The sequence below is a fragment of the Globicephala melas genome, chromosome 17, assembly GCF_963455315.2.
Source record: "Globicephala melas chromosome 17, mGloMel1.2, whole genome shotgun sequence".
Lineage (NCBI taxonomy): Eukaryota > Metazoa > Chordata > Mammalia > Artiodactyla > Delphinidae > Globicephala > Globicephala melas.
The window spans coordinates 61,779,081-61,795,984 of NC_083330.1; the positions used below are offsets into that span (position 1 = coordinate 61,779,081).

Genomic DNA, 16,904 nt, shown 5'->3' on the forward strand with positions numbered 1-16,904 from the left:
TTCTTTCCATAAGGATGTGACATCACAAAACCAAAGCCAACGATGCTCACCTGTGGTGACTTCAATAGTGAGTTCAGCTGAGTTATGGCACCCCTGTACTATGCTCCTTGTCCAATGTGAGAGGTCCCTGCTGATCTCAGCCCTGAAGAGATGCGTTTCAATACCCTGCCTGGTACCAGTTCGTGTTGCAAAGGACAGATCTACACCAGCCTGGGGTGATCCTTTCCCTGGACCTGAATGGACCAGCCTGTTGAGAAAAACAGAGAGAGAGAAATTATCAAAATGGAAACTACTGTATTCACCTGATACACCTGTGAAAAGCCCCAAATTGGTGATTTGCTCTCAATTTTCTGATCCACAACCAAAAGGTCCACTATACCCTAATGTTCACCATGGTTTTCTGCCATCTCCTCACCCAGTGCCTGGCCAATGGTAGAGTGAGATTAGCATAGTGGCCAAGAACTGTGCATCTGGTTGACTATGCAGAGGAATTGAATATTGTGACTTTAACTTTCTTTAGACAAATTCAGCTATACTCACTCAACCAGAAAGGAAGATAATTAAGTAAATGATTGAGAGAACAATTTAAATAATGTGGAAAATCCCATCTCCCCCATTCCATTCCTGGGCATATGTATGACCCAGTGAGAGCATGAGACAAGAAAGGAAATCTGTTGTTTCCTGGGTTAGACTTAGTTACCCCCTGTGTTTCTTGTACTTTGGATCATCTGGCTGCACTTCTGCATGCATTTCTCATGCTCACAGCCTCCAAATGCAAGCAGACAACCAGGGGACTCAGCTGAAGAAGTAGCAATCTGTGTATCAGTGTTAAAGCTTGAAAAAGAACAGTAATGCTGGACTTCTTGAGACATGGAGGAGAACTGCATTTTATGGGAGATTAAAGGGATTTTAAAGAGTGATTTTCTTTTAACATCTTTATTGGACTACAATTGCTTTACAATGGTGTGTTAGTTTCTGCTGTATAAAAAAGTGAATCAGCTATACGTATACATATATCCCCATATCCCCTGCCTCTTGGGTCTCCCTCCCACCCTCCCTATCCCACCCCTCTAGGTGGTCACAAAGCACCAAGCTGATCTCCCTGTGCCATGCGGCTGCTTCCCACTAGCTATCTATTTTACATTTGGTAGTGTATATACGTCCATGCCACTCTCTCACTTCGTCCCAGCTTACGCTTCCCCCTCCCCGTGTCCTCAACTCCATTCCCTACATCTGCACCTTTATTCCTGTCCTGTGCCTAGGTCCTTCAGAACCTTTTTTTTTTTAATTTCATATGTATGTGTTAGCATATGGTATTTGTCTTTCTCCTTCTGACTCACTTCACTCTGAATGACACACTCTAGGTCCATCCACCTCACTATAAATAACTAAATTTTGTTTCTTTTTATGGCTGATTAATATTCCATTCTATATATGTGCCACATCTTCTTTATCCATTCATCTGTTGATGGACACTTAGGTTGCTTCCATGGTTTGGCTATTGTAAATAGTGCTGCAATGAACATTGTGGTTTATAACTTTTTGAATTATGGTTTTCTCAGAGTATATGCCCAGTAGTGGGATTGCTAGGTCATATTGGTAGTTCTATTTTTAGTTTTTTAAGGAACCTCCATACTGTTCTCCATAGTGGCTGTATCAATTTACATTCCCACCAAAAGTTCAAGAGGGTTCCCTTTTCTTCACACTCTCTCCAGCATTTATTTTTTGTAGACTTTTTGATCATGGCCATTCTGGCTGGTGTGAGGTGATGCCTCATTGTAGTTTTGATTTGCATTTCTCTAATAATTATTGATGTTGAGCATCCTTTCATGTGTTTGTTGGAAATCTGTATATCTTCGTTGGAGAAATGTCTATTTAGGTCCTCTGCCCATTTTTGGATTGGGTTGTTTGGGTTTTCTGATATTGAGCTGCATGAGCTGCTTGTATATTTTGGACATTAATCCTTTGTCAGTGGCTTTGTTTGCAAATATTTTCTCCCATTCTGAGGGCTGTCTTTTTGTCTTGTTTATGGTTTCCTTCGCTGTGCAAAAGCTTTTAAGTTTCATCAGGTCCCATTTGTTTATTTTTGTTTACTTTTGTTTTTATTTCCATTTCTTTAAGAGGTGGGTCAAAAAGGATCTTGCTGTGATTTATGTCATAGAGTGTTCTGCCTATGTTTTCCTCTAAGAGTTTTATAGTGTCTGGAGTTAAATTTGTCTTTAATCCATTTCAAGTTTATTTTTGTGTATGGTGTTAGGGAGTGTTCTAATTTCATTATTTTACATGTAGCTGTCCAGTTTGTATATTCTTGCCTTATCAAAGGAAAGGTGACCATATGCCTGTGGGTTTATCTCTGGGCTTTCTATCCTGTTCCATTGATTTGATATTTCTGTTGTTGTGCCAGTACCATACTGTCTTGATTACTGTAGCTTTGTAGTGGAGTCTGAACTCAGGGAGCCTGATTCCTACAGCTTCGTTTTTCTTTCTCTAGATTGCTTTGGCTATTCGGGGTCTTTTGTGTTTCCCTACAGATTGTGAAATTTTTTGTTCTAGTTCTGTGAAAAATGCCAGTGGTAGTTTGATAGGGATTGCATTGAATCTGTAGATTGCTTTGGGTAGTAGAGTCATTTTCACAATGTTGATTCTCCAGTCCAAGAACATGGTATATCTCTCCATCTCTTTGTATCATCTTTAATTTGTTTCATCAGTGTCTTATAGTTTTCTGCAAACAGATCTTTTGTCTCCTTAGGTAGATTTATTCCTTGGTATTTTATTCTTTCTGTTGCAGTGGTGAATGGGAATGTTTCCTTAATTTCTCTCTCAGATTTTTCATCATTAGTGTATAGGAATGCCAGAGATTTCTGTGCATTAATTTTGTATCCTGCTACTTTACCAAATTCATTGATTAGCTCTAGTAGTTTTCTGGTAGCATCTTTAGGATTCTCTATGTATAGTATCATGTCATCTGCAAACAGTAACAGCTTTACTTCTTCTTTTCCAATTTGTATTCCTTTTATTTCTTTTTCTTCTCTGACTGCTGTGGCTAAAACTTCCAAAACTATGTTGAATAATAGTGGTGAGAGTGGGCAACCTTGTCTTGCTCCTGATCTTAGTGGAAATGGTTTCAGTTTTTCACCACTGAGAACGATGTTGGCTGTGGGTTTTTCATATATGGCCTTTATTATGTTGAGGTAAGTTCCCTCTATGCCTATTTCCTAGAGGGTTTTTATCATAAATTGGTGTTGAATTTTGTCAAAAGCTTTTTCTGCATCCATTGAGATTATCATATGGGTTTTATCCTTCAATTTGTTAATATGGTGTATCACATTGATTGATTTGCATATATTGAAGAATCCTTGAATTCCTGGGATAAAACCCACTTGATCATTGGTGTATGACCCTTTTAATGTGCTGTTGTATTCTGTTTGCTAGTATTTTGTTGAGGATTTTTGCATCTATGTTCATCAGTGATACTGGCCTGTAGTTTTCTTTTTTTGTGACATCTTTGTCTGTTTTTGGTATCAAGGTGATGGTGGCCTCGTAGGATGAGTTTGGGAGTGTTCCTCCCTCTGCTATATTTTGGAAGAGTTGCGAAGGATTGGTGTTGGTTTTTCTCTAAATGTTTGATAGAATTTGCCTGTGATGCCATCTGGTCCTGTACTTTTGTGTGTTGGAAGATTTTTAATCACAGTTTCAATTTCAGTGTTTGTGATTGGTCTGTTTATATTTGCTATTTCTCCTGTTTCAGTCTTAGAAGGTTGTGCTTTTCTAAGAATTTTTCCATTTCTTTCAGGTTTTCCATTTTGTTGGCATATAGTTCCTTGTAGTAATCTCTCATGATGCTTTGTATTTCTGCAGTGTCAGTTGTTACTTCTCCTTTTTCATTTCTAATTCTATTGATTTGAGTCTTCTCCTTTTTTTTCTTGATGAGTCTGGCTAATGGTTTATCAATTTTGTTTATCTTCTCAAAGAACCAGCTTTTAGTTTTATTGATCTTTGCTACTGTTTCCTTCATTTCTTTTTCATTTATTTCTGATCTGATCTTTATGATTTCTTTCCTTCTGCTAACTTTGGGACTTTTTTGTTCTTTCTCTAATTGCTTTAGGTGTAAGGTTAGGTTGTTTATTTGAAATTTTTCTTGTTTCTTGAGGTAGGATTGTACTGCTATAAACTTCCCTCTTAGAACTGCTTTTGCTGCATCCCATAGGTTTTGGATCGTCATGTTTTCATTGGCATTTGTCTCTAGGTGTTTTTTGATTTCCTCTTTGATTTCTTTAGTGATATCTTGGTTATTTAGTAATGTATTGTTTAGCCTCCATGTGTTTGCGTTTTTTATGTTTTTTTTTCCCTGTAATTGATTTCTAATCTCATAGCATTGTGGTGAGAAAAGATGCTTGATATGATTTCAATTTTCTTAAATTTACTGAGGCTTGATTTGTGACCCAAGATGTGATCTATCCTGGAGAATGTTCCATGAGCACTTGAGAAGAAAGTGTGTTCTGCTGTTTTTGGATGGAATGTCCTATAAATATTAATTAAGTCCATCTTGTTTCATGTGTCATGTAAAGCTTGTGTTTCCTTATTTCTTTTCATTTTGGATGATATGTCCACTGGTTAAAGTGGGGTGTTAAAGTCTCCTACTATGATTGTGTTACTGTTGATTTCCCCTTTTATGGCTGTAGCATTTGCCTTATGTACTAAGGTGCTCCTATGTTGAGTGCACAGATATTTACAATTGTTGTATCTTCTTCTTGGATTGATCCCTTGATCATTATGTAGTGTCCTTCTTTTTCTCTTGTAATAGTCTTTACTTTAAAGTCTATTTTGTCTGATATAAGAATTGCTAAATCCAGCTTTCTTTTGATTTCCATTTGTATGGAATATCTTTTTCCATCCCCTCACTTTCAGTCGGTATGTGTCCCTAGGTCAGAAGTGGGTCTCTTGTAGACAGCATATATATAGGTCTTGTTTTAGTATCCATTCAGCCAGTCTATGTCTTTTGGCTGGAGCATTTAATCCATTTACATTTAAGGTAATTATCAATATGTATATTCCTATTACCATTTTCTTGTTTTGGGTTTGTTATTATAGGTCTTTTCCTTCTCTTGTGTGTCCTGCCTAGAGAAGTTCCTTTAGCATTTGTTGTAAAGCTGGTTTGGTGGTGCTGAATTCTCTTAGCTTTTGCTTGTCTGTAAAGGTTTTAATTTCTCCATTGAATCTGAATGAGATCCTTGCTGGGTAGAGTAATCTTGGTTGCAGGTTTTTCTCCTTCAACACTTTCAATATGTCCTTCCACTCCCTCTGGCTTGCAGTTTCTGCTGAAAGATCAGCTGTTAATCTTATGGGGATTCCCTTGTATGTTATTTGTTGCTTTTCCCTTGCTGCTTTTAATATTTTTTCTTTGCATTTAATTTTTGATAGTTTGATTAATATGTGTCTTGGCATGTTTCTCCTTGGATTTATCCTGTATGTGACTCTGCACTTCCTGGAGTTGATTGTCTATTTTCTTTCCCATATTAGGGAAGTTTTCAACCATAGTCTCTTCAAATATTTTCTCAGTCTCTTTCTTTTTCTCTTCTTCTTCTGGGACCCCTATAATTCGAATGTTGGTGTGTTTAATGTTGTCCCAGAGGTCTCTGAGACTGTCCTCAATTCTTTTCATTCTTTTTTCTTTATTCTCCTCTGTGGTAGTTATTTCCACTATTTTATCTTCCCGGTCACTTATCCGTTCTTCTGCCTCAGTTATTTTGCTACTGATTACTTCTAGAGAATTTTTAATTTCATTTATTGTGTTGTTCATCATTGTTTGTTTTCTCTTTAGTTCTTTTAGGTCCTTGTTAAACATTTCTTGTATTTTCTCTATTCTATTTCCAAGATTTTGGATCATCTTTACTATCCTTACTCTGAATTGTTTTTCAGGTAGACTCCCTATTTCCTCTTCATTTGTTTGGTCTGGTGGGGTTTTACCTTGCTCCTTCATCTGCTGTGTGTTTCTCTGTCTTCTCATTTTGCTTAACTTACTGTGTTTGGGGTCTCCTTTTCACAGGCTGCAGGTTCGTAGTTCACGTTGTTTTTGGTGTCTGCCCCAATGGGCAAGGTTGGTTCAGTGGGTTTTGTAGGCTTCCTGGTGGAAGGGACCAGTGCCTGTGTTTTGGTGAATGAGGCTGGATCTTGTCTTTCTGGTGGGCAGGACTGCGTCCGGTGGCGTGTTTTAGGTGTGTCTGTGAACGTGTTATGATTTTAGGCAGCCTCTCTGCTAATGGGTGGGGTTGTGTTCCTGTCTTGCTAGTTGTTTGGCATGGGCTGTCCAGCACTGTAGCTTGCTGGTCGTTGAGTGGAGCTGTGTCTTAGTGTTGAGACGGAGATCTCTGGCAGAGCTCTCGATTGTTATTACAAGGGGCTGGGAGGTCTCTGGTGGACCAATGTCCTGAACTCGGCTCTCCCACCTTAGAAGCTCAGCCCTGACATCCGGCTGGAGCACCAAGACCCTGTGAGCCACACAGCTGGTTGGCAGGAGGGGTCTTGGTAAAAAGCAGATTCTGGGGAATTCCCTGGCAGTCCAGTGGTTAAGACTCTGCGCTTCCACTGCAGGGGGCTTGAGTTTGACCCCTGGTCGGGGAACTGTGGCAGGCACCCAACACTTGAGAGACAGAAGGGTTTAAAGTTGGAAGAACTGGATGAAGGGGTGCCTCAGTCACTTGCCGGTTGTGGAACCCAGGCACAGCCCTAAAATCCGTGAGCCTGTTTTCTCACCTCCACTCAGCCTCAGGGCTGTTGCAACGTCGTCGTGGCTCTGCCTGTCACCTGGGTCTGATGCACCTCCAAGGGTGATTTTTACTGTACATGATTTCACACTGACTTTAGAACAGACATTCACAGCATAAAATGTGACTCTCACGGTAAATATTTTCTAAAAGGGCAGAGGAAACATGAGGAATCAAAGGCTGTGAGTGCTGCCTTCTGAGCAGGCACTGGCTCCTGCTTCTCACTTGCCCCCTGTAAACACTCAAATCTCTTATGCTCTCTCCTTCTCCTCCATACCAACCTCCTTCTGGGAGAGACTCTCATATCAATAATTTGCAGGAGAGAATGAGTATAATTTAGTAAATATTACTTCTCTCCAGGGTATTTGCATATTCAGCCTTATCTTTTAATACGGAAAGAAACACTTCAGCATTGGCTAGAGAAATTCCAGGTGTCTGTTCACTTGGTGGATGAGAGAGTTATTTTCTTAGGCAAAGGGCTTGTTACCTCTAGATTAAAAACTGTACAGAGGAAATCCAAAAGCTTCTTTTCTCTTGCAAGCTTAAATATTGTACACCAAAATTATCACTGAAATAAAACATACTGTAACCCACTGAATTTCTAGCGACAGGCTCGTTTAACTCTGAGGAGCTTTCTTTTACTTACAAAGTTGAAACTCAGTGGGAGATGTGGTCTGCAATGCTGACTTGAAGCAAAAGGTTAATGGAAAAAGGTTTTCGGCTGTACAATTCTTTGAAGATAGAGACATTACAAATGATAACAAATGTTGGCAAGAATGTGGAGAAAAGGGAACCCTTGTACATGTTGGTGGTTATGTATCTTGGTACAGCCACCATGGAACACAGTATAGAGGTTCCTCAAAATATTAATATTAGCACTACCATATGATTCAGCAATGCCACTTCTGAGAAAATATCTGAAGGAAGCAAAATCAGCATCTGAAAGAGATACCTACACTCCCAAGTTCACTGCAGCATCATTCACAATAGCCAAGATATGGAAACAACCTAAGAGTCCATCGATGGACAAATGGATAAAGATGATGTGGTGCATATATACATAATGGAATATTATTCAGCCTTAAGAAAAGGGAAATTCTGCCATTTGCAACAACATGGATGAACCTGGAAGCATTATGCTAAGTGAAATAAGCCAGACAGAGAAAGATTCTGTATGACGTCACTTATACGTGAAATCTTTTTAAAAAAAAAGGCAAACTTACAGAAGCGGAGTGTAGAATGATGATTGCTGAGGCTGGGGGAAATGGGGTGATGTTGGTCAAAGGGTATAAATTTTTAGTTGTAAGATGAATACGTTCTGAGGATCTAATGAGCAGCCTGGTGATATAGTTAATAATATTGTATTGTAGACTTGAAATCTGCTAATAATTAAAATTTGTGAAAAAAGACGTAACTATGTGAGATGATCAATATATTAACTTGATTGGTAACCAGTTCACAATATACATGGACATGAAAGCATCGCGTGTATACTTTTTATTTGTCAATTATACCCCAGTAAAAAGATAATGCAAGACAGAAGTTCCATGAATCTCACTGAGAGGAGAGTCCAGGACAGCGTGAAGGAAAATGTCTGCTGACATGGGTGCCGCCACCCAGGGATTTAACATGTAGAGACTGAGTCGAGTTCGTCGGGAGGGAGGAGGGTGTTTTGTAATAAGAAGGGAACAAGAGTAACTGAGAAGCTGCTGGGAGGTTTCAAAATCTGGGTGAGAGTAGAGAAAATGGAAAGCACTTCTCAAAAGCCTAAGAATTTAAAGGGATTGAGGGTCAGATAAAACTTCATTAAGAAGAAGTATGTACAGAAAGCACAAATTCCTATTGTGTTTTCTTAGTTGCTCAAAAGTGTTCTTCTCCTCAAAGGTGTTTACGTTTTAGTTGCTTCAAGAAATATATCTAGCTCTTCCTTTTTAAAATCTTAAAATCTGTGTCAGTTGGGCACAGGTGGCAGGCTGCATGGTAAACCAAAAAGGGACATAGGTTTGGGAGGCATAACAAACTGCATTAGAACCCTCTTCTACCATTAGTGAAATGTTCTAAGAGTCACCACCTCATAAAGTAGTGTTATAAAGATCCAGTGAAATGATCTGTGTACCGTACTTGTACAGAACCTAGATATGGTTTGTAATCAATAATTCCATCCCTTGCCCCTACCCTCTGTTTCCTTACTTTAAAAATATAATTCTTGCCTCATATGATTAGGATTAAATATAAGAAAATATATAAAAAAATATACGTTGTGATGATCTGGAACCAAACCCGCAATATCTCCAAGGTCAGCCTGTGACGGATTTGTATGAGTCTGTCATTAAGGCAATCTGAAATGTTGTCCTTAAAATATTTTTTAAATGCTCCTTTTATAGAGAAATATAAGGAGACTGAACCTACCAGACATAAAAATATATTTTAAGGCTGTATTATTCAAAACAGGTTAGTACTCATTCAGGTAGAAATGGGAAGATCAGTGGAACTAAACAGAAGATGGCTGGCTAATCAAAATAACAATGAGATGCTAATGTTAACCAAAGAGAAATGAAGAGGTCAAAAAGTTTGGTAACAGATTTGGGGTATACATTGGGGCAGCTTCTACATAAATTAAAAAGTATGTGAAGGGGGCTTCCCTGGTGGCGCAGTGGTTGAGAGTCTGCCTGCCGGTGCAGGGGACGCGGGTTCGTGCCCTGGTCCGGGAGGATCCCACATGCCGCGGAGCGGCTGGGCCCGTGAGCCATGGCCGCTGGGCCTGCGGGTCCGGGGCCTGTGCTCCGCAGCGGGAGAGGCCCCAACAGTGAGAGGCCCACGTACCGCAAAAAAAAAAAAAAAAAAAAAGTATGTGAAGGAATGTATGTATATTCAAGGATTTTCAATGCCACATTGTTTATAAAAGCAAAAGACTAGGAATACCTGGTTAAATGTCATCATATATATATACTCATAGTATATATACTCAGTTATAATATATGCTTGTGGAAAGAATGGGCTGTATTGATGTTTACAGAAATGAAACATCTGTAATAAACAAAAGTGAATAGACCAGCCTCCCATTTGTTTAAGAAAAGAAGGTGGGGAAGGAGTAATACACACACTTACATATTTATATATGCTTTTGTGTGTTTATAAAATATTTATGTAAGAACATATAAGAAAATACTAATAGTGGTTGCCCTGGGAAACAGATCTGAAGTAGAAAATTTGACTTCTCCTTGTATATCTTTTTCTACTCTTATTTGCTTTTAACTGGGTACTTTTTTTTTTTAGTTAAAATTACTTTTTTTTAAGGAAAGAAAAAACAAACAAACCTGATTCTTTATGTTCCTAAGGGTACATAAATGTTAAATGCATTAAGTGTCATGTTTATACACACACACAAAAAGAAAATATATAAAGGACTTGATCCAGTATTTAGTGCCTTCCCTGTTCACGTTCTCACTTTCTATCCACTAAATTTCCACCCAGAGGACATCAACTTTGTCACAGTCCAGGGATAGTGTAAATGTAACACAGAGGCACAAGTGAAGCAAAAAAGAAGTTACACCACCCTCTGAAGAATGTCACATGTTTGTGAATTTCTTACCAATATTTATTTTTCTCTAGAGAGACTATAAAATTAAAGCCAATAATAACTGGAAAATGCAATTTGTTAGGAATTTTGCATTTGGTAAGTCTGGATATAAAGGAATGAAATTACTAACAGAGTGTAACAAGGTATGAGGAAGCCCTGTATCTAGCTGACCAATACCAGGCACAGGGAGTCCTTGATGGGGAAATTCACCGTGTTACAGGAAATAATGATTAAAAAAAAAAAGCCCTTTGTGGGGAGGACTATTGGTGTACTTTGTTTCATCACCAAATTCTCACTGAAGAAGAAAAGGGAAGAGGCAAAATGGATTTTTTAACTACCCGAGTGTGAATTATCTAACATTTGTATCAAAGAACAAGTTGATTTGCAATCTGAAGAACATGCTGAATTATGTCTTCTTTTGAATATACCAATATTGGTTAATGAAACGTACAGTACTGTATGTAAACTGTGAGACAGAGCAAATTGTCTTTTCTGCTACCTAGTATGCATACTGGTAACAAAAGGATACTTTTTCCAGATGAAAATCAAATGAAATACATCAGATATCCACACAATGCACTTGGGTACACATCTTCTGGATGGGGTACTACACAGTCCCAACAAATTATTTTAGAAACACATATGTGAATATGGAGAAGTGCACCTGTACTCATTGAAAGGCTCCAAATATGCAGTTGAACTCTGTAACATAAAAGCTCAGAAACAAATCCATTAAACTGTCAAGCAATTTCATGCTTGATTTTATTTCTACTTTATTTTTTTAATTCTTAAATTTTTCTCTAAGCAACATATACTGCACAAGGTAAAGATTAGCTTTACAAGGTATGGGACTAAAATGAAACCAAATATTTCACCTTTAATTTCTAGAATCAGGCCTTCCATTGCACTGAAAAATATATGCATTCTGACTCAGTGTGGAATACATGTTTTGTTTGTTTAATGTTAGTGGGAGCTCAGGGCTGGAATACTAATGAACTCATCTGTGTCCTCTTGCATTGGTTTGTGTCTGCGTTAGTCTAAATTGTCCATGTCTAGCTCCTATTACCTGACACCTGCAGCCTGTGGCTGTGGAATAGCCTTTCTCAGAATGAAGTTAACCGATCCATGTGGGATGAAACCTACACTCATGGCCTCATTAATCCCTTACATGAACCTACTGGCCTCCAGCAAGTGAGTCACGAGGGCTGCTGAGACCTGCCAGTTGAAGTTACACGATCCTTTTGGATTCAGGGGTGCACTGGGGGGCCTTCGACGAGCTTCTTGCTCTGTTCAAGCCTCTTCTTCCATCCTTTCAACTGAGCACCAGAAATCACTCAGAACATAATTTGGCGATGAGAGACCGTGTGAGGAATGGGAAGGAGGAAGGGGGCAAGCATACATGTCTGCAGTATCTGTGGAAGTGTTCAAGCATGGGCTGGTCAGCGACTCCCCAGGGATGGTAGAGTTCTCACCTTGAGAGTGTATGGTTAGATCAAAGCCATCCGTGGACTTTGGGCCCTCTTGGGAGAACCACACTTGGAGTAGATGATTTGCTTCTTGGGATCTAAGGTGAGGTAGCGACATTTCCAGCAAGGCTCAGACTGCCTAGGCTGGCAGCCAGCAGGAGTTCTTGGGTGCCCTCTCTGTATGTAAGGTTTGTTGCTCGTGTGTCAAAGTTGACAGCTCCTGGGTAGGAAGATGTTGGGGGAAGCAGGCTTGCTGTTGACAGCACAGTGATTGGCTGGTGCTCAAGACCAAGCATAGCATGGATCTCCTCAAGGTAGGCGTCCCTCCTCTGGACGCCACACATCATTATCAATTCATTTACCCCACTGCTTAAGATCACCACGTCATCTCCCCTAATGTCCTTCAAGGTAGGAGCCTTGTCCCATCTCTCATTGATTCCTCAGTGTGTAGTATCTTACCTGATTCATAGTCGGTGTTCAATACATGTTGGCTGAGTAACGGCATCAATGCAAGTTTTTCAAAAGTTTTTGAAATGTGAGTTCAGTTTTACAAAGAGAAGTGCACACACACACAAACACACACACTCATACACAATTGACCTATTTTGAAATCCTTTGAAATTTGGGGCCAGTGAAAAGCTCCTACTGGGCTCTTCATTTGCAGACTGCATTCGAGAACACATTACAGTAGTCAGATTCTGGATACAGTGTACCAAGTAACTGTCAGCTGGACAGTAAGATTTTAAAAGTCATCATTTGGACTTCTGAAAGGGTAGGGCTAAGGACAGAATCTGTCTGCCTGAGTTTTTCCCATCCTGCCAGGAGCAGCCTTTTTACATTCCTCTCAAGATTCTTGCCAAAGATCTTTCCTGATCTGCAGTCTCGGTGGGGTGGGGGGCAGGGGACTCTGAAACAGCTATTATTTATCTTTCAATTAGTTTACATTTTTAAGCAAGTGTATCCTTAAAAATACGACCATCTGTCTCTTATCTGCAGTGGGGACTACACTACAGAAACCAAGGAAATGCTATCTCCCTAGAGAAGATAACTTTCTTACCCAGCTGGAAAAAATACTGGCGCCCAGGGACAGGGTTTCCAGGTGCAATTCACACCCAATTTCCTTTTTTTTTAAATGTTTATTTATTTATTCTCTTATTAGTCATCCATTTTATACACATCAGTGTATATATGTCAATCCCAATTGCCCAATTTATCAAACCACCCCCCCACCCCCCCGTGGCTTTCCCCCCTTGGTGTTCATACATTTGTTCTCTACATCTGTGTCTCAATTTCTGCTCTGCAAACCGAATAATCCGTACCATTTTTCTAGGTTCCACATATATGTGTTAATATACGATATTTATTTTTCTCTTTCTGACTTACTTCACTCGGTATGACAGTCTCTAGATCCATCCACGTCTCTACAAATGACCCAATTTTGTTCCTTTTATGGCTGAGTAATATTCCATTGTATATATGTACCACACCTTCTTTATCCATTTGTCTGTCAATGGGCATTTAGGTTGCTTCCATGACCTGGCTATTGTAAATAGTGCTGCAATGAACACTGGGATGCATGTGTCTTTTTGAATTATGGTTTTCTCTGGGTATATGCCCAGTAGTGGGATTGCTGGGTCATATGGTAGTTCTATTTTTAGTTTTTTAAGGAACCTCCATACTGTTCTCCTTAGTGGCTGTATCAATTTACATTCCCACCAAGAGTGCAAGAGGGTTCCCTTTTCTCCACACCCTCTCCAGCATTTCTTGTTTGTAGATGTTCTGATGATGCCCATTCTAACTGGTGTGAGGTGATACCTCATTGTAGTTTTGATTTGCATTTCTCTAATGATTAGTGATGTTGAGCAGCTTTTCATGTGCTTCTTGGCCATCTGTATGTCTTCTTTAGAGAAATGTCTATTTAGGTCTTCTGCCCATTTTTGGATTGGGTTGTTTTTTTTAATATTGAGCTGCATGACCTGTTTATATATTTTGGAGATTAATCCTTTGATGATTCATTTGCAAATATTTTCTCCCATTCTGAGGGTTGTCTTTTTGTCTTGTTTATGGTTTCCTTTGTTGTGCAAAAGCTCTTAAGTTTCATTAGGTCCCATTTGTTTATTTTTGTTTTTAATTTCATTACTCTAGGAAGTGGATGAAAAAAGATCTTGCTGTGATTTATGTCAAAGAGTGTTCTTCCTGTGTTTTCCTCTAAGAGTTTTATAGTGCCTGGTCGTACATTTAGGTCTATAATCCATTTTGAGTTTTTTTTTGTGTATGGTGTTAGGGAGTGTTCTAATTTCATTCTTTTATATGTAGCTGTCCAGTTTTCCAAGCACCACTTACTGAAGAGGCTGTCTTTTCTCCATTGTATATCCTTGCCTCCTTTGTCAAAGATTAGTTGACCATAGGTGCGTGGGTTTATCTCTGGGCTTTCTATCATGTTCCACTGATCTATATTTCTGTTTTTGTGCCAGTACCATTTTGTCTTGATTACTGTAGCTTTGTAGTATAGTCTGAAGTCAGGGAGTCTGATGCCTCCAGCTCCGTTTTTTTCCCCAAGGCTGCTTTGGCTATTCGGGGTCTTTTGTGTCAAGTGTCAACATACAAATTTTAAGATTTTTTGTTCTAGTTCTGTAAAAAATGCCACTGGTAATTTGATAGGGATTGCATTGAATCTGTAGATTGCTTTGAGTAGTATAGTCATTTTCACAATATTGATTCTTCTAATCCAAGAACATGGTATATCTCTCCATCTGTTGGTATCATCTTTAATTTCTTTCATCAGTGTCTTATAGTTTTCTGCATACAGGTCTTTTGTCTCCCTAGGTAGGTTTATTCCTAGGTATTTTATTCTTTTTTGTTGCAATAGCAAATGGGAGTGTTTCCTTAATTTCTCTTTCAGATTTTTCTTCATTAGTATATAGGAATGCAGGAGATTTCTGTGCATTAATTTTGTACCCTGCAACTTTACCAAATTCATTTTTTTTTTAATTTTTTTAATTTTTTAATTTTAATTTTTTTTTTTCATTTTAACATCTTTATTGGAGTATAATTGCTTTACAATGGTATGTTAGTTTCAGCTTCACAACAAAATGAATCAGTTATATATATACATATGTTCCCATATCTCTTCCCGCGTGCGTCTCCCTCCCTCCCACCCTCCCTATCCCACCCCTTCAGGCGGTCACAAAGCACCGAGCTGATCTCCCTGTGCTATGCGGCTGCTTCCCACTAGCTATCTACCTTACATTTGGTAGTGTATATATGTCCATGCCTCTCTCTCGCTTTGTCACCGTTTACCCTTCCCCCTCCCCATAGCCTCAAGTCCATTCTCTAGTAGTAAGTCTGTGTCTTTATTCCTGTTTCACCCCTAGGTTTTTCATGACATTTTTTTTTCTTAAATTCCATATATATGTGTTAGCATATGGTATTTGTCTCTCTCTTTCTGCCTTACTTCACTCTGTATGACAGACTCCAGGTCTATCCACCACATTACAAATAGCTCAATTTCGTTTCTTTTTATGGCTGAGTAATATTCCATTGTATATATGTGCCATATCTTCTTTATCCATTCATCTTATGATGGACAGTTAGGTTGTTTCCATCTCTGGGCTATTGTAAATAGAGCTGCAATGAACATTTTGGTACATGACTCTTTTTGAATTGCGGTTTTCTCAGGGTATATGCCCAGTAGTGGGATTGCTGGGTCATATGGTAGTTCTATTTGTAGTTTTTTAAGGAACCTCCATACTGTTCTCCACAGTGGCTGTATCAATTTACATTCCCACCAACAGTGTAAGAGGGTTCCCTTTTCTCCCCACCCTCTCCAGCATTTATTGTTTCTAGATTTTTTTGATGATGGCCATTCTGACTGGTGTGAGATGATATCTCATTGTAGTTTTGATTTGCATTTCTCTAATGATTAGTGATGTTGAGCATTCTTTCATGTGTTTGTTGGCACTCTGTATATCTTCTTTGGAGAAATGTCTATTTAGGTCTTCTGCCCATTTTTGGATTGGGTTTTTTGTTTTTTTGTTATTAAGCTGCATGAGTTGCTTATAAATTTTGGAGATTAATCCTTTGTCAGTTGCTTCATTTGCAAATATTTTCTCCCATTCTGAGGGTTGTCTTTTGTTCTTCTATATGGTTTCCTTTGCTGCGCAAAAGCTTTTAAGTTTCATTAGTTCCCATTTGTTTACTTTTGTTTTTATTTCCATTTCTCTAGGAGGTGGGTCAAAAAGGACCTTGCTGTGATTTATGCCATAGAGTGTCCTGGCCTATGTTTTCCTCTAAGAGTTTGATAGTTTCTGGCCTTACATTTAGGTCTTTAATCCATTTTGAGCTTATTTTTGTGTATGGTGTTAGGGAGTGATCTAATCTCATACTTTTACATGTAGCTGTCCAGTTTTCCCAGCACCACTTATTGAAGAGGCTGTCCTTTCTCCACTGTACATTCCTGCCTCCTTTGTCAAAGATAAGGTGACCATATGTGCATGGGTTTATCTCTGGGCTTTCTATCCTGTTCCATTGATCTATATTTCTGTTTTTGTGCCAGTACCATACTGTCTTGATTACTGTAGCTTTGTAGTATAGTCTGAAGTCAGGAAGCCTGATTCCTACAGCTCCGTTTTTCGTTCTCAAGATTGCTTTGGCTATTCGGGGTCTTTTGTGTTTCCATACAAATTGTGAAATTTTTTGTTCTAGTTCTGTGAAAAATGCCAGTGGTAGTTTGATAGGGATTGCATTGAATCTGTAGATTGCTTTGCATAGTATAGTCACTTTCACAATGTTGATTCTTCCAATCCAAGAACATGGTATATCTCTCCATCTATTTGTATCATCTTTAATTTCTTTCATCAGTGTCTTATAATTTTCTGCATACAGGTCTTTTGTCTCCTTAGGTAGGTTTATTCCTAGATATTTTATTTTTTTTGTTGCAATGGTAAATGGGAGTGTTTTCTTGATTTCAACTCAGATTTTTCATCCTTAGTGTATAGGAATGCCAGAGATTTCTGTGCATTAATTTTGTATCCTACTACTTTACCAAATTCATTGATTAGCTCTAGTAGTTTTCTGGTAGCATCTTTAGGATTC

The 16,904-nt window shown here is 38.8% G+C and overlaps 1 protein-coding gene across 1 annotated transcript in view; it reads right to left on the minus strand.

The window, feature by feature from the left end:
- Positions 1 to 16,904, minus strand: part of SNTB1 (syntrophin beta 1) — a 223,759-nt gene that overhangs the window by 12,136 nt on the left and 194,719 nt on the right. Inside the window, exon 5 of the mRNA XM_030875696.3 lies at positions 51 to 247. Within this exon, the coding sequence (XP_030731556.1) occupies positions 51 to 247 (197 nt within the window). The remainder of the gene's footprint in view (positions 1 to 50; positions 248 to 16,904) is intronic.